This window comes from Hippocampus bargibanti, linkage group LG01, assembly GCF_051943395.1.
Source record: "Hippocampus bargibanti isolate YZ-2025 linkage group LG01, ASM5194339v1, whole genome shotgun sequence".
NCBI lineage: Eukaryota > Metazoa > Chordata > Actinopteri > Syngnathiformes > Syngnathidae > Hippocampus > Hippocampus bargibanti.
The window spans coordinates 2748196-2766362 of record NC_142734.1 but is presented as its reverse complement, the minus strand read 5'-3'; the positions used below and the strand labels follow the sequence as shown (position 1 = coordinate 2766362).

General features: G+C 40.4%; 1 protein-coding gene across 3 annotated transcripts in view; it reads left to right on the top strand.

Moving 5' to 3' along the window:
• The window catches only part of LOC148902744 (semaphorin-3F-like), a 27283-nt gene extending 9334 nt beyond the window's left edge, over positions 1-17949 (top strand). For all 3 annotated transcript variants that reach the window (XM_088990141.1, XM_088990125.1, XM_088990133.1), the window contains 16 exons: positions 1420-1580; positions 4309-4371; positions 4450-4569; positions 5569-5662; positions 6625-6744; positions 6885-7024; positions 8163-8277; positions 8357-8426; positions 9615-9759; positions 9831-10053; positions 11075-11163; positions 11253-11294; positions 11376-11533; positions 12274-12341; positions 13486-13613; positions 15326-17949. In XM_088990141.1, the coding sequence (XP_088846267.1) occupies positions 1420-1580; positions 4309-4371; positions 4450-4569; positions 5569-5662; positions 6625-6744; positions 6885-7024; positions 8163-8277; positions 8357-8426; positions 9615-9759; positions 9831-10053; positions 11075-11163; positions 11253-11294; positions 11376-11533; positions 12274-12341; positions 13486-13613; positions 15326-15709 (2120 nt within the window). In that variant the 3' untranslated portion in view covers positions 15710-17949. The remainder of the gene's footprint in view (positions 1-1419; positions 1581-4308; positions 4372-4449; positions 4570-5568; positions 5663-6624; positions 6745-6884; positions 7025-8162; positions 8278-8356; positions 8427-9614; positions 9760-9830; positions 10054-11074; positions 11164-11252; positions 11295-11375; positions 11534-12273; positions 12342-13485; positions 13614-15325) is intronic.
• Positions 17950-18167: the final 218 nt, after the last annotated feature.

Below are 18167 nucleotides of genomic sequence, written 5' to 3'. Positions count from 1 at the left end.
ACAGGATAAGGATATCTAATAGATAGCTAACTAAATAGTTAGCGAGCCAGCTACATAGCTAATAGATAGCAAATAGCTAGCAAATAAAGTGCTCGCTGGGTAGCCCGCCAGATAGCTAGCCAGATGACTTATTGGATAGCGCAAAATGGATAAAGAAGAATTTGAAAGTTGATTGTATATTTGACCGGGAGCCAATGGAGCTCTTGGAAGACTGGGGTGATGTGGTGGGAGGATGATGTTCTGGTATACTAGATACTTTGAACTTGATACTTGTAATCCAGCTGCTGCACTTCGTTCAAGGTATGGCGGAAAGCGTATTTCACCCCTTCAAAACTTTACTGATTGCTTGGTTTTGATCATAATTGCTGGATTGGAAAATACTGCCCTAGTTACAATCCACAACGGAATAAGAGACATTAACCAGGTCACATACATTTATATAACATACATCACAGATACGCATTATGGGTCTGAAATCATCACACTTGTTTCTTAATGTAGCATCATAGTCCGGTATGCAGTGTTAAAGGACAACCGACATCACTTTTTTGTTTCCTAACTGACATAAAAAAAAACGTTTTATAGCATTTAAAATACCCAAAATACGCAGTTGATATTTTTTGTCAAATGCAAAACAACAATAAAAATGACTTAAAGTGTGCTGAAACTGCAAAAAATCGAAACCGGAAGTGGGCAGTTTTAGAAGGTCCCGCCCCCTTGTTTGTGACGTCACGCAAGGACGTCTTCGCCTTGCTCTCGAATCAAAACAATGGCTTCAGATTTGGAAAAGATGCTTTCTTGTGACTCATCCAGTTATGAATATGATTCAAATAGTTCTGAAGAGGAAAGCATACATATTTGCAATCGATTAAAGAATGTATTCCGTTCATTTTGAGGCCACTGGAGAGAAATGTAGCGACAAACTTTTTAGTAGTACCCAAAAAAAGGCAGAAGATGGCGACAAAGCTCCGTGGAAATTGTCTCCTGGGAAGTTTTGTCAGCAAACATCAAATACACTGTAGAAGTCTTGTCACAACACACAAGGATTCACCATCGCGTTATTTATCTGTTTTCCTTCTAATTTCGCCATCAACACGAAGTTTTCAGACCAAACAAAGTACCCAAAATGCATTGTGTGTCGCTTTCTCAGTCAGGGGCGTTCCTTCCGTGACGTCACGTGAGGACTCGTCACCAACTCATAATCAAGACTTCCGGAATATTCAGCTTATATGCGCTGGAATCTTTGTCAAATACGCTCAGCAGAAGTCATTTGAAGCCATTTTACAAATCATGGACACAACTTGTCCGGAGACGTCGGTTGTCCTTTAAATTAAACTCCACTTCAAACAACTCCAGGGAATACCAGAGATTAATAACGTTACCGGTATCACAACAAGAATAATGGTTCTTCCTTTGCAGAACTGATGGACACACGGGCAGCGCGACCCTTCAGTTTCTCCTTCAACACCAGCGACTACCGAATCCTCTTGATGGATCAGGACCAGGGTCGCCTGTACCTGGGAAGCAGGGAATACCTGGTGGCTCTGGATATGCATAATGTCAACAAAGAACCACTAATAGTATGCATGCACCCACTCGCATACACACACGTGCACGCGCAAACACAGATGCAAGTGATTTATTTTTATTTATTTGATTTATTTTCAGCATTACAGTAGCAAGTGAAAAGACTTAAAATCTGATTTGATTTTTTTTTTGGATGGTGCGGAACAGTTTTAAAGCTTACTACTGACGCCATAAACATGGACTATGAAACACGGAGAGGAGATCATCGAGAAACATGAACGAGGTGTGCGTTAGTGTGACTTAGCGTCCCGTTACCAGTATGCTAAGTCGACCATTGCTACGTGTGGCTAAGGCTGTTTCTGTGTTGTCCAAGCAACTGTCTCAGGCAATAGAAGAGGTTGAAAAACTTCTGTTGATTTGAATTAATGAAAACCGGCTAGCAGGGGACAGTGTGAGTGTGGGTATTATCGCCGAGAAAGCACGGCGACTTCACTCGGATATCATCAAGAGGCAACTACATCAACGACCATCACAAGGTAAATAAAACGACTTTATTATATCGTACAGTTTATTTTTTTAATAACAATATAATAAGACATTTATTATACATAAAATAAGGTATATTTTGTGTAGTTTTAAGGCTTATTTAGTAGAAAATTAGGTTTTATGGGTACCTGGAAACGGATTATTGTTGTTTTTTAATGGTTTCCTATGGGAAATTAATGTTTGGAAGAGACACTTTTTGCCTTACACACACTTTCTGGGAACCAATTAAGTTCGGAAGCTGAGGTATCACTGTACCTGCATCACTAAGAATATACACAGACATAAAGAAAAAAAAATGACGACAATGTTTGGCAAGCCTATTGCTATTTTCTATTGCTAATGTGGCATTAAATGGAAACTGACTCACAGAAATGAATAATTTAGCAGGCGTGGCCAAATCAGACCGCATATAAGATGAAAAAGTCAACTTAATTTCTTGGCAGCAGTGTAACGTCAGTGAAGTGTGTGATAGCTTCAGGCATTTTTGATTTCAGATCTTAAAAGGATCATGTTAAGAGATCTGACATCGCTTTGTACTGTTCAAGATTGAAACTAATTGCTGTCACAGAAAAATCACCATACCGTCCGTCATGGGGGCATTTCCGTATTTCAGGATGTCCATAATTTCTAAAATGGCTTCAAATGACTTCTACTGAGCGTATTTTAATAAGATTCCAACGCATATAGCTATATTTTACGTTTTAAGACTCGCGCTGAATATTCCGGAAGTCTTGTTTTCGAGTTGGTGACGAGTCCTCACCCTACGTCACTGAAGGAACGCCCCTGACCGAGAAAGCGACACACAATGCATTTTGGGTACTTTGTTTGGTCTGAAAACTTTGTGTTGATGTTGAAATTAGAAGAAAAACACACAAATAATGCGATGGTGAATCGTTGTGTTGCACCAAGACTACTATTTGATACTAGTTGACACAAATTCCCAGCAGACAAATCAGCCCATTGGAGTCCAGATGCCACAAAATGATACGGAAGGACTTCTTTAATCGATTGCAAACATGTATGCTTTCCTCTTCAGAACTATTTGAATCATATTCATAACTGGACGAGTAACAAGAAAGCATCTTCTCCGAATCTGAAGCCATTGTTTTGATTCTAGAGCAAGGCGAGGACGTCCTAGCGTGACGTCACGAACAAGGGGGCGGGACCTTCTCAAACTCGCCATTTCCGATGTCATTTTGATGTAGTTTTGAGACACTTAAAGTCATTTTTATTGGTGTTTTTCATTTAACTAAAAATATCAGCCTGCGTGTTTTGGGTATTTTATATGCTATAAAACGTTTTTCTGATGTCAGTTAGGAAACAAAAAAATGGTGTCTGGTTGTCCTTTAAGACACATCTTGCGTGAAACAGTTTTTTAATGACCCAGACCGATCTCACATTATTTTAACCAACTTTGAATTGTGTTCTGTTGTCATGGCTATAAAATCATCGCAGTTCTGAACACGCAACCACAAAAAACAAAGACAAATCTACACAAAACTAATGAAGAAAAAAAATCTGTCAGCTATGTGGAGCAACTGAAACCATATGTCTCAATCAAAAACACATTTTCTTTCTTTGGCATTTTTTGTTTTTTTCTTGATCCATGATTCGTTAAATCCTTCACAATGCCGTGATGTTCCAAAAACGGAAAATCATCCTGGTCACTTCAACATTATTGAAGTGACCAGTGACTGCTATTTGTCATGTATACATTACATGTATAAACATTTATTGTAGGTTAATTCCTTTTTTTTTGTCATCACTCGGCGCCAATGGTGCATAGTGCATGTCACTCCTAGGCCTTCAGTAGTGCTACCCACGCCAGAATCACTCCGTAACACATTTATTATACATAAAATAAGGTATATTTTGTGTAGTTTTAAGGCTTAGAAAATTAGAAAGTAGAAAATTATGTTTTATGGGGACCTGGGAACGGATTATTCTCATTTTAATGGTTTCCTATGAGAAATTATTTTTTGGGATACACATTTTTCGCCTTAAACACTCTGTCTGGGAACCAATTAGGTTCGTAAGCCAAGGTATCACTGTATTCAATAAGAATGCATGTACAAAATATAATTCACATTACTCTGTGATTGAGATATTTTTAGGCCTGCAGCGAAGGCCATGCAGGCCCTGACGGCCCGCCACTGCTAGGCACTGAATAATGATATGAGAGACATTTATTATTCATGCTGACTCCCTAATAAATCATTTGTGTGTTCAAACCAGATCCACTGGCCGGCATCTGCCAAGAGGAAAGGGGAGTGCCAGATGACAGGAAAAGGAAGACAGGTGCCATCTTGTATTGACATTCTTTGCTTTCAAAATCAAGAGCATGTAAAGAGTATGTTGAAATTCCCCGTTGTCCAGGGCGAATGCGCCAACTTTGTACGCTTGATCGAGCCTTGGAACCGCACCCATCTCTACACCTGCGGAACGGGGGCTTACCAACCCATCTGCACATTCATCAACAGAGGCTGGAGGGCTGAGGTGAACACATTGCCACATCCCCTCGAGGGACATTCGCAGATTAAAATCTCTGTACGGCAGACCTGGAAACTTTGTCCTGCTAAATATTTCAGGAGTACAAACTGGGACACTGATTTGTTTATGATTTTCCTGTGCTGCCTTGTTACTTTAAAGGACAAGCGACACCACTTTTTTGTTTCCTAACTGACATCAGAAAAACGTTTTATAGCATCTAAAATACCCAAAACACGCAGACTGATATTTTTAGTCGAATGCAAAACACCAATTAAAAATGAGTTAAAGTGTCCCAAAACTACTTCAAAATGACTGGCAAGTTTCAGAAGGTCCCGCCCCCTTGTTCGTGTCGTCACGCCAAGACGTCTTGCCTTGTTCTAGAATCAAAACAATGGCTTCAGATTCGGAGAAGATGCTTTCTTGTTACTCATCCAGTTATGAATATGATTCAAATAGTTCCGAAGAGGAAAGCATACATGTTTGCAATCGATTAAAGATGTCCGCCCGTATCAATTCGAGCCGTACCAACGTAGCGTCCCAGAAAATGCACAAGATGGCGCCCAAGCTTTGTTGGAAATGGGCTGATTTGTCTGCTGGGAATTTATGTCAACTAGTATCAAATAGTAGTCTTAGTGCAACACACAACAATTCACCATTGCATTATTTATGTGTTTTCCTTCTAATTTCTACATCAACACGGACCAACACGAAGTTTTCAGACCAAACAAAGTACCCAAAATGCATTGTGTGTCGCTTTTTCGGTCAGGGGCGTTCCTGATGTGACGTCATGTCAGGAATCGTCACCAACTGGAAAACAAGACTTCCTGAATATTCAACGCGAGTCTTAAAATGTAAAATATAGCAATATGCCGTGGAATCTTTGTAAAATACGCTCAGTAGAAGTCATTTGAAGTGATTTTACAAATTATGGCCACAATTGTCCGGAAGTGTCGGTTGTCCTTTAAAGCCATCTATTTTTATGCTGACTGAAATCCATCTCTGCAGGACTACCTGTTTCGACTGGTCCCCGGGTATGTGGACTCCGGGAAGGGAAAATGTTCCTATGATCCCAAAGAGGAGAATGTCGCAGTTCTCATTCGTAAGAACCCTTTGTAATCAACAACAGTGTCTGAAACTCATGACAAAAATTTAGCGGACACCCGGGCAGACAACTGTGAAAAGTTGCCTGCCATAAAGTTGCCTGCCCCATTTTTCACAACTTGAAACACAATAAGACAACTAATTGCAAAAAAATAAAAACATTCTTACGAAGTATAAACGATTTTTTGAAATAAAGGAAGTACCTACCACAAATGCTTCCTTGCTGAAGATTTTGTTCCAGTTGTCGTTTGTGGTCATGGTGCGCAATGCAATGTTTGCGTTGCGTTGTCTGCTCAAAGCCACGTGGACTCGTCTTTCTAAGCTGCTTTCAAAACTCTCAAGTACACTTTACAATGGACTCCTCTTTTTAAGCGCCTTTCAAAACTTTCAAGTACACTTTACAGTCACGGTATAGTCCAAAGCACGAAACAGGCTTCTGATTGGTTGCTGTGCCGAGTATGCAATTTGCCAAACGAACATTCGTTTGGCAATTTGCATACTCGGCACGGCAGCCAATCAGAAGCCTGTTTCGTACCTCGGACTATACCGTGACTACACTTTACAGTCACGGTATAGTCCGAAGTATGCAAATTGCCAAACGAACGTTCGTTTGGCAATTTGCATACTTGGCACGGCAGCCAATCAGATGCCTTTTTCGTGCTTCGGACTATACCGTGACTGTAAAGTGTACTTGAAAGTTTTGAAAGGCGCTTAAAAAGAGTAGTCCACATGGCTTGTAGGATTTTGCTTTATTGAATAAAACAAAGGTTTGATTTGAAAAAAATCGTATTATTATTATTTTTTTTCTTGAAGAAGTTGTCGGCCACTCGGGCCGCGACGTTCTGAAAGTTTTTCTGCCCGACGGGCAGACGTTTTTTTCAAACACTGTTAACAATTAATAAGGAAACGGATGAAACATGTTTCAGAGTTCTTTGTTGATCTAAATGTTCCCTACTTTAGACGGGAACCTGTATGCAGGGGTCCATATTGACTTCATGAGCACAGATGCAGCTCTCTTTAGGACCATGGGTGGGAGAAGCGCCATCCGGACAGAACAGTACGATTCCAGGTGGCTCAACGGTGAGTAATGGAAGGGTGTGGGGCGATAAACTTTGTCGATTACAGGTTCTATTTCCTGTGTCGTTACTCATCCCGGAAACTTGGCTTAGTTGTCTCACTACTTATCTGATTTTTTTTTTTTTTGGGGGGGGGGCCTCTAGAACCGGTGTTTGTTCAAATCCAACAAATCCCCGACAGTGCAGAGAGCAACGACGACAAGCTATACTTCTTTTTCCGTGAGAAGAGCTTAGACTCCAGCGGAGGCCCCAACATCTTGGCCAGAGTGGGCAGAGTATGCCTGGTGAGTCCCCTGTGCAAATACAGTCATACCTCGGGTTACGAACCCCTTGGCTTATGAATTTTCCAGTTTACGAACGTTAAATTGATGAAAATGTATCCTTGGCATACAAACTATTTTTCGGGATCCACATGGAGCGCCACAATGAGTGATGTGTCGTTCGCAAATGAGCCCGTTCTCCTAACAAGAAAATGGCAGCCGACTCATTTTTATCTTCTATTCCCCGGCCCCAGCCACGTGATTGGTCAAGAACGCAGCAGTGAGGGGAGTGTGTGGGGGGGGAGGGGTTACAGACAGAGAGTGAGGCCGTTCTCCAAAAAGAAAATGGCAGCCGACTTTTTTTTTATCCTCTATTCCACACCCCGACCGAGTCTTCGATTAAAGCCACATGATTGGTCAAGAACGCAGCAATGAGGGGAGGTGGTTTAAACATTAAAGATACAGGCAGACAACAGAGAGAGAGAGAGTGAGAAAATGGAGAGAAAACTGTGAAATTTGGACTTGTTTCAACTTTGATAGTTCAAAAGCAGAGTGTAGACTGCAAGGTTAAAATTCCCATCAATTAGGCTCCACAAATAACCCGCACAAGCCATCTGTACACTTGATGGAAAAAAACTATCAACCCAGCTAAAAAGAACACAATTGATGAGGAACTAGGTAAAATTATAGCAGAGAAAGCACCTACAGGGGATCATTCCTCAAGAAAGAAGTTGAAAGAAGAAGGCTACATCAAGTGTTTAATGCTGATGAAACCGGCTTTACTATATAGTACAGTTTATTTCTTTAATTATAATACCATAGCACATTGATTATACATAAAATAAGGTATATTTTGTGTAGTTTTAAGGCTTATTTAGTTAAAATTATGTTTTATGGGGACCTTGGAACGGATTATTCTCATTTTAATGGTTTCCTATGGGAAATTAATTTTTGGGATACACATTTTTCGCCTGACACACTCTGTCTGGGAACCAGTTAAGGTATCACTGTAGCACAGGATTGATTGTGTCGTAACTAAAGAAAATTGAAAATGTTTGTTTATGTTATGTATGAATACTTCTTCCTTTCCTTTTTCCCCTTTTTACCTTTCCAATCCAAAAGCGTAACTTGATACAATGAACCTCTTTTCGTTTGTCTTTAGAATGATGAAGGGGGTCAGAAATCTCTGGTGAACCGCTGGACCACGTTTCTCAAAGCTCGTCTTATCTGCTCGGTCATCGGCGATGATGGAGTGGAAACGCGATTCGATGAATTACGTGAGTGAGCCACGACATAATTGCGTTTTCACGGAAAATTCTCTCTTATTGATTTGTGCACGCTCGCTTTATCCCGCAGGTGATGTATTTATTCAGCCGACTCAGGATGAACGAAACCCGATGGTGTTCGCACTCTTTACTACTGCGGGGTGAGCAGACTCAATCTTCTGATTGTTTTTTTATTGTTTTTTTTTTTTTACATTCCAACAGGGAATTGATTCAATCTGGGTGTTATTTATTATTTCCATTCCCAAATATTAATCAAAACTTAAAGCACAACCGACACCGTTTTTTGGTTTCCTAACTAACATCAGAAAAACGTTTTATAACATCTAAAATACCCAAAACATGCAGTGTGATATTTTTAGTCAAATGCAAAACACCAATAAAAATGACTTAAAGTGTCCCAAAACTACATCAAAATGACCCTGGAAATGGCGAGTTTCAGAAGGCCCCGCCCCCTTGTTCGTGACGTCACACCAGGACGTCTTGCCTTGCTCTCGAATCAAAGCATAAATGTTTGCAATCGATTAAAGGAGTCCTCATATATAAATTCGAGCCATCAATGACAGCAAGCCATCGACAACGGTAAATAAAATGACTTTATTATATAGTACAGTTTATTTCTTTAAGTATAATACCATACCACATTTATTATACATAAAATTCACAATATGGCGCCTAAGCTCCATTGGAAATGGGCTAATTTGTCTGCTGGGTGTCAACTAGTATCAAATAGTAGTCTTGGTGCAACACACAACAATTCACCATCGCGTTGTTTATGTGTTTTCCTTCTAATTTCGCCATCAACACAAAGTTTTCACACCAAACAAAGTACCCAAAATGCATTGTGTGTCGCTTTCTCGGTCAGGGGCGTTCCTTTAGTGACGTCACGTCAGGAATCGTCGCCAACTCAAAAATAAGACTTCCTGAATATTCAGCGCGAGTCTTAAAACGTAAAATATAGCTATCTGACGTGGAATCTTTGTAAAATACGCTCTGTAGAAGTCATTTGAAGCCATTGTACAAATTATGGATGCAACTTTCCTCTGAACCTGGGAATGGATTATTGACATTTTTAATGGTTTCTTATGGGAAACACATGTTTGGCAGACACACACTTTCTGGCGTAACCCGAGGTATCACTGATTATGGAAAAAGTTTTAAAATACACCATTCATTGGGGGTGCGCCTTATACACCGGAAAATACAGTGTACGTATACATTTTGTTTCCCCCATCCCCTCATATGAAAAAAAATCGATCAGATATATCAATATATATATCAAAAAGATATGAAAAAAAATCAATCAGTAGGGAAATTTGTCTGTGTTCCAGCTCCGTGTTCAAAGGCTCAGCAGTCTGCGTCTACTCCATGGGCGACATCCGAAATGTCTTCAACGGGCCGTTTGCCCACAAGCATGGCCACAATTACCAATGGACGGAGTACAACGGCAAGATCCCGTACCCTCGACCGGGAACGGTGCGTCTCAGCTCTCTTTGCTCCTATTAAAAACACGAAGCTTTAAGACTCACCTCTTCTTTGTCATCTAGTGCCCGGGAGGAACATTCACCCCTGGGGTCCGTTCCTCCAAGAGTTTCTCCGATGAGGCTGTCAATTTCATCCGGGCTCACCCGCTCATGTACCGGCCCGTCTATCCTATCCACCGCCGCCCTCTAGTGGTGAGAACCGGTGTGGACTACCGCTTCACGGCCCTGGTGGTGGATCAGGTGGATGCTGTGGATGGACGCTACGAGGTGCTGTTTCTTGGCACAGGTGAGGCTTTTTAATGTCAAATACGAGGCTATTCAGACTTTAAAGGACAACCGACACCATTTTTTCCCCTACCTGAAACCAGAAAAACGTTTTATAGCATCTCAAATGCCCAAAACACGCAGGCTGATATTTTTAGTCAAATGCAAAACACCGATAAAAATGAATTAAAGTGTCCCAAAACTACTTCAAAATGACCTCGGAGATGAAGAGTTTCAGAAGGTCCCGCCCCCTTGTTCGTGATGTCACGCCTTGCTCTAGAATCAAAACAATGGCTTCAGATTCGGAGAATATGGTTCAAATACTTCTGAAGTGGAAAGCATAAATGTTTGCAGTCGATTAAAGAAGTCTTTCCGTATCAATTTGAGCTGTCAGGACTCCAATGTAGCGTCCCAGAAAATGCAAAAGGTGCGATTCCCTTTATTGTATTGTATTGTATTGTATTGTATTGTATTGTATTGTATTGTATTGGATTAGCCTTTATTAGTCTCGTATTGGAGAAATTTACATTTCACAGCAGCAAAGTGATGAAAGTAAGAAGAAAGGAAAGGAAGAAGTACACAAACAAAATACTGGAGCTGCTGTAAAGGCAGCCACTCTCGCGGCGCCATCTTGAAGTCAAAACAACAAAAAAGTAAATAAATAATATGACAACACAAATGAACACTGTCATTCAATCTTAAGCACTTTCTGTGCCCTTTTTGTCGTATGAAGCAATTCTAGATTAAATTATCTAAGCATCTTTTTCCCCAGTGGATTAGGGACGTCATGGTGAAATGTGCACGTTTGCTCCAATGTAAATGTCAAAAGCAAACACGAAGCTGTAGCATCCATTGACAAAAAGAAGTTGTTTCACATCTCCTATCCCACGTACTGTAAATCCGCTTCAATTCCAAGCCGCAGCAGTACCACATAGGCATCAGCGCTCTGCGCTGACGCTCCTTGTTTCTCATCGCGGGCATCCATCCAGCCGCAGATATCTTATGTTTACTTCTTTTCCATGATGTAACTTCGCTCTACGAAGATCGCGGCACCATCCAGAAGGTGATCGTTTTGCCCAAAGATCCCACTAGCATGGAGGAGCTAACTTTAGAGGAAGTGGAAGTGTTCCGGGTATGTGTCCTCGTCACCGTTTTGTCACGATTCTATTTTAATTTTCCATTTTTTCCATTTCAAGTCCATTTTTTTGAATACTTTCACAGAGTCGAGCTCCCGTCAAAACCATGAAGATCTCCTCGAAACGAGTAAGTAACCATTACGGCGCTTCACGACTACGTGAGGACATCATGACTCACCTATGTTATATTTTATCTTGCGCCTCGCAGCAACAGCTGTACGTGTCATCGGATGCGGGATTGACGCAGGTGTCGCTGCACCGCTGCGACGTTTATGGTCGAGCCTGCTCCGACTGCTGCCTGGCTCGGGATCCATACTGCGCCTGGGACGGGGAGAGTTGCTCGGCCTTCACACCTTCCACTAAGAGGTGCTCAGCACATTGCAGATAAAATGGCAGACAAAATGGCCGACAAAATGGCAGACAAAATGGCAGACAAAAATGACGACGGACGGCTCGTGTGATCTGTTGTCGTGATGGGAATTCCGGCTCCTTTCAGAGAGCCGGTTCTTTTGGCTCGGCTCACTAAAAAAAGATTCGACTCTTTTGGCTCCCAAATGGCTCTTCATTTTTTTGTTGCTTAAATTAATTCACTACCAAAAATCATGTAAAATTATGTGAAAAACGAATTAGTCGTGTAAAAAAATACACTATTTCAAATATTTTTATTTATATGGCTTTATTTATACTTGCACAGAAAGCATCCACTAACTTCATTTTCCCTGTGGTTACTTTTTGACCCATTCTTGGACTCCAGCACATTCTTTGTGATATGATTCTGGTAAGTGTTTTCAGAATCAGAATCAGAAGCGTTTAATAGCCCAACAATGGGGATATTTCCTGCTTGTAATTGCATAGATTGGGTTGAGATCATAAGTATATTTTATGAATCCTTTGTCATCTACAATTGAAAATGGCTGAAAATCAGGCGGCTCCCATTTTCCGGTTCCTTATTAGGAGCCGGCTCTCTTCGTTCACTTCAGAGATCGGCTCTAAAAACCGTGTCGTTCGCGAACGACACATCACTCGTGCTCAGCACATTGCAGATAAAATGGCCGACAAAATGGCCGACAAAAATGACGATGGACGGCTTTTGTGATCTGTTGCAGGAGGAGTAGAAGACAGGATGTCAAGCACGGCGATCCTCTCAGGCAGTGTCGAGGATTTAATGCCAAAGGTCTGTTGGCCTTATGTATGTTTGGGTCAAAGGTGACATATCAATGAAACTAAACGGCATTTGAATACACTCTGAGGTTGGCCGGTGATCTGTTCAGCGTGCATCCACCCTCTCGCCTCTGAAAGGAGCTTTCCTATGCATCGAAAGCAATGATAAGCATGATAGAAAATAGATGTGCGTATTTTCACTTTGTTTAAAACATGGAAAGAACAATTAAAAATAGTGATAATAAGGACATTTCTTCCAAAATAAAAAAAGGAAATTTAGAAGAAATCACACTTTAATTGTGTTTGTTTAACAGTGTCCTTGACAGCTTTGAAAGGTGCTTAAAATAAAATTTATTATTGTTATTATTATTATTATTATTATTATTATTATTATTATTATTATTATTATTATTATTATAGTAGTATCATTATTATTATTATTTATTTATGTATTTATTTATTATTATTATTATTATTATTATTATTATTATTATTATTATTATTATTATCCTGTCGTGTAAACGTAGCGTCGGCCATTTTGAATGGATTTCGACTTACAACCGTTTGACTTACGACCATTTTGTCGGAACGGAACCCGGTCGTAACTCGGACGTTACCTGTACATAAACATTCAATGCAGCGTAAGAAAGCTTAGACTCTCTTCTTTCATCAAAAAAAAAAAGTTTGTTAATTCCTAAGATATAAGAGTCTGGAGTTATGTGAGCTTGAAATGGGGGCGGTTGTAAAAAAGGCAAATTTTGCCCCCTTGTGGGATTTTAAAAAATAATAATAGTAATAATAAATAATAATGATAATAATAATAATAATAATAATAATAATAATAATAATAATAATAATAATAATAATTTTTCCCAGAGGTCTGACCAGCGCTTTATCGGGAAGGGAAGTGCATGAGTTTAAAAAAAAAGTACAATATTTTGTTTTAAGTTAAATATTACACAATGTTATCTGTTTTTATTATAAGGAGAAAAATAAACAATAGTTGCATTATATCACAAAAAAAAGTTTTTGCTTTATGCTATCTTTTCAAATTCTGAAAACATGCATGTTAACGTCATTGAATTAAAAAAAAAAGAATCCTAATCAATATCTATATTGAACTAAGTCTTTGCGATGCCGTTTGTGTGTGCTTCCAGTTGAGAAACGTCTGCGAGAAACGGTGCAGTTCGGGGTGAAAGGTAGCAGCACCTTTTTGGAGTGTCAGCCTCGCTCACCTCAGGCCTCCATCAAGTGGCTTTTCCAGAGTAATGGCAAAAGGAAATTGGTAAGGAACGTCGCTTTCGGCGAGTCGCTCGCTATTTGAGACGGAGCCCTATTGCTCGTCGTGACAACCCGACATTTTTTTGGATCATCACCAAAATGAATCCATTGACTTTCAGACGTTTTTAAAGCAAAACTACCACACAAAAAAAAAAGGTCAGAAAAAAAAGATTTGCACTGTAGTCATCAACATATGTCGGCGTCATCAAAACCGTTAGTTTCAGAACAAAACGTGAAGAAAATAAGTGACTTTGACGCTCATATATTTTGCACCTCAAACTGTAAAACAAAAGCAAGACTAGAAAAGGGGCTTTTGATGAGAAATGAATAATGATTTCCGACCAATGTATGGATCAGACAAGATTTAAAGGACAACCGACACTTCTGAAGTTGCATCCATAATTTGTAAAATCACTTCAAATGACTTCTACTGAGCGTATTTTACAAAGATTCCACCGCATAAAGCTATATTTAACATTTTAAGACTCGCGCTGAATATTCAGGAAGTCTTGTTTTCGAGTTGATTACGATGCCCGACGTGACGTCACTGAAGGAACACCCCTGACCTAGAAAGTGACCCGCAATGCATTTTGGGTACTTTGTTCGGTCTGAAAACATCGTGTTGATCCGTGTTAATGGCGAAATTAGAAGAAAAACACATAAATAACGCGATGGTGAGTTTTTGCGTGTTGCACCAAGACTACTATTTGATACTAGTTGACACAAATTCCCAGCAGACAAATCAGCCCATTTCCAATGGAGCTTGGGCGCCATCTTGTACATTTTATGTATAATAAATGAGGAATGGTGTTATAATTAAAGACATAAACTGTACTGTATAATAAAGTCGTTTTATTTACCTTTGTGATAGTCGTTGATGGCTTGATGGAATGAGTCATCAGCATTAAACACTTGATGAGGAGCGTAGCCTTCTTCTATCACCATCTTGAGGAATGATCCCTTGTAGGTGCTTTCTCTGCGATAATTTTATCTTGTTCCTCATCAATTATGTTTTGTTTAGCTGGGTTGATAGCTTTTTGCATCAAGTGTACAGATGGCTTGTGCGGGTTGTTTGTGTAGCCTGATTGATGGGATATTTTAACCTTGCAGTCTACACTCTGCCTTTGAACTATCAAAGTTGAATCTCTCTCACTGTCGTCTCCCTGTCTCTTTAATGTTTTAAACCACCTCCCGTCACTGCTGCGTTCTTGACCAATCACGTGGCTTTAACCGAAGACTGGGGGCGGGGGAATAGAGGACAAAAACAGTCGGCTGCCATCTTGTTCTTAGAATAACGGGCTCATTCGCAAACGACACATCGCTGATTGAGGCAGCTCCGTGTATGAAAATTCGTATGCCAAGGTAAAATGTTCCTAAACGTAACGTTTGTAAAACCGAAAAGTTCGTAAGCCAAGGGGTTCGTAAACCGAGGTTTCACTGTATTGATATATGTAGCTGTATTGCATCAACCCATATATTACAGTACAAATGTCCATATTTTTTTTTCCACATGTGATTATTGAGAATTGAAACAGCAGTCGGTAGGAACGAGCGGCGGTACCTCTCCTTCTTGCAGGGCGGGTGTAACAGTCTCTGGCTGACGGAGCTACCCAGTGCTGTCAGGGTGCTGTCCATCATAGCTTTTCGTTGTATGGCCACTGTCATCGTTTGATGTCATCGTTTTCTCCGTTACATTCCGACTGTTTTTCTCCTCAGCTCAACCGTTCGGGCGATGTCCTGAAGACCAACCACGGCATCCTTCTCAAATCCCTGAACGGATCGGACGCGGGGCTTTACCACTGCCTGGCCACCGAGAACAACTTTAAACACACGGTAGCCCGCGTGGCGCTACGTATCCTCGATCGAGACATCGTTTTGGCTTTGAGCGCTCGAGATGACGACGAAGCCGAGAACGACCCTGAGACTCGCGCGGTGCGACCTTACCCTCGATGGTCCTTCGCTTCCACACCTTTCCCGCCTGAGATCAGACTGATCAACCAGTACTGCCAGTCCTACTGGGAGCAGTCCAGTCCGAAAGAGCAACAGCGCAAACGCACAAGCCGACGACATGCGGAGAGCGACGAGCAAGGTCTCGGTTAGTGGCGCTTTTGGCGTTTGAGGTATCCCAGTTGGACTTTTCGTGGTTGTTGTTCATGCATGTTTGTGCATCTCCTCCATTGGTTTGACGCTCGACGCCGTCATGCCGTTCAAGTGCAGTGATACCATTGGCTTACGAACTCAATTGGTTCCCAGACAGAGTGTGTAAGCGAAAGGTGTGTATCCCAAAAATTAATTTCCCATAGGAAACCATTAAAATGAGAATAATCCGTTCCCAGGTCCCCATAAAACATCATTTTCTACTTTCTAATTTTCTAAGCCTTAAAACTACACAAAATATACCTTATGTTATGTATCATAAATATGCTATGGTATTATAATTAAAGAAATAAAATGACACAAAATACTGTATACCTTATTTTATGTGCAGTATCATAAATGTGCTATGGTATTATAATTAAATAAATAAACTGTAGTGTATAACAAAGTCGTTTTATTTACCTTTGTGATGGTCGTTGATGGCTTGATGGAATAGTGTGGGCGGTTTCATCAGCATTAAACACTTTTTCTTTCACCGTCTTGCGGAATGATCCCTTGTAGGAGCGTTCTCTGCTATAATTTTACCTAGTTCCTCATCAATTGTGTTCTTTTTAGCTGGGTTGATAGCTTTTTGCATCAATTGTACAGATGGCTTGTGCGGGATATTTGTGCAGCCTGATTGATGGGATTAGAGGACCAAAACAAGCCGGCTGCCATTTTCTTGTTAGGAGAACGGGCTCGTTCGCGAACGACACATCACTCATTGCGGCAGCTCCGTGTGTATCCCAAAAGATAGTTCGCATGCCAAGGTAAAATATTCATAAATGTAACGTTCGTCAACCGAAAAGTTCATAAGCCAAGGGGTTCGTAAACCGAGGTATCACTGTACCATATTGGTGGTTTTGTCTTCTTCGTAGCGGGTGCATGTGGTGGATTGCACACCTCACCAATGAGCGCATTCCAATGGTTCCAATGTCGTGTCTCTTGTTTGTCCAGCTTTCAAGTTTAGGACATAGTCACGATTGAAGTTATTATTATTATTTTTTGATTAAGTTACCTTCCAGACCAACCATGATATGTTTCCTAACACAACCGCGAGCGACGATGATGACATAAGCGAAAATTTTGATATTGGACTTTGGCATGAAAATTTCAGGGTGAACTTAAAGTGCACCACAGTTCACATTTTTCACATTCACTGCATCGCATACTTTTTTTTTTTTTACTTATTTGCACAATATCTTAACTCATTCACTGCCAGACGATGTGCAAAAAAAAAACATGTATGCTTTCCTCTTCAGAACTATTTGAATCATATTCATAACGAGATGAGTCACAAGAAAGCATCTTCTCCGAATCTGAAGCCATTGTTTTGATTCTCGAGCAAGGCAAAGACGTCCTGTCGTGATGTCACGACCAAGGGGGCGGGACCTTCTGAAACTGGCCACTTCCGGGTTCAATTTGAAGTAGTTTTGGGACACTTTAAGTCATTTTTATTGGTGTTTTACATTTGACTAAAAATATCAGCCTGCGTGTTTTTTTCAGTGTTTTTTTCAGTGTTTTTTTCTGATGTCAGTTAAGAAACAAAAAAGTGACGTCGGTTGTCCTTTAAATTAAACCCCATGTAGTGATTCTGCAACATTTTATGTTCATCCTGAAATCATACCAGAAAGCTGATTATCTGATATGTCTATATAATATAAGTGCAACATTGCTTCCGATATTCCGACTGCATGACACGGAAAGCTGGAGGTGCAGGGAAAATAGAATATTTATAAACGTCTAACCTGAGTGCCACAAGAAGGTGTCAAGCGGCGAATCCAACAAGCGTGCTACTTTTGAATATATTGAGAACAAATGTAATATATTGATTGTGAATATAATATATACGGCCAGTGGATTACTGTTGTCATGTATGAGTTGTTTTCTGTTTGCATGCTTCTCTATGTTGTTTGTCGCTCTTTTCGGGCCTTGCCGTGTAACGATGTCCGTAAAAAGTGTCAACCGTGTAAGCTAAGCTAAGCTAAGCTAAGCTAAGCCCCTCCGGTCCTGTGCTGTCGTGACCCCACAGTATGTGAGTGGTGAAGACGCACTTTGCGGTGGTCTTCCAGTCACTGTGCACTTTGACAGTGGTGGTGGGACATTTGGGATGTTTGCACAGACGTTATCAGTAAGTTAAATAGTTTTCGTTTTTTTTATGTAAACTTGTAAAGTGTCTTGTTTATAAAGTGGAATGATGTTGACCCTGTGTTTTGCCTTGGTTTGTATGTATCCAGCTATCCGTCTGTCCGTCACACCGGTTGGTCAGTTGGTCTGTTGTTCGATCCGTCGGTCGGTCAGTCAGTATTTATTATTATTATTATTATTATTATTATTATTATTATTATTATTATTATTATTATTATTATTATTATTATTTATTATTACAGTGAGACCTCAACTTACAAACTTTTTGTCTTAC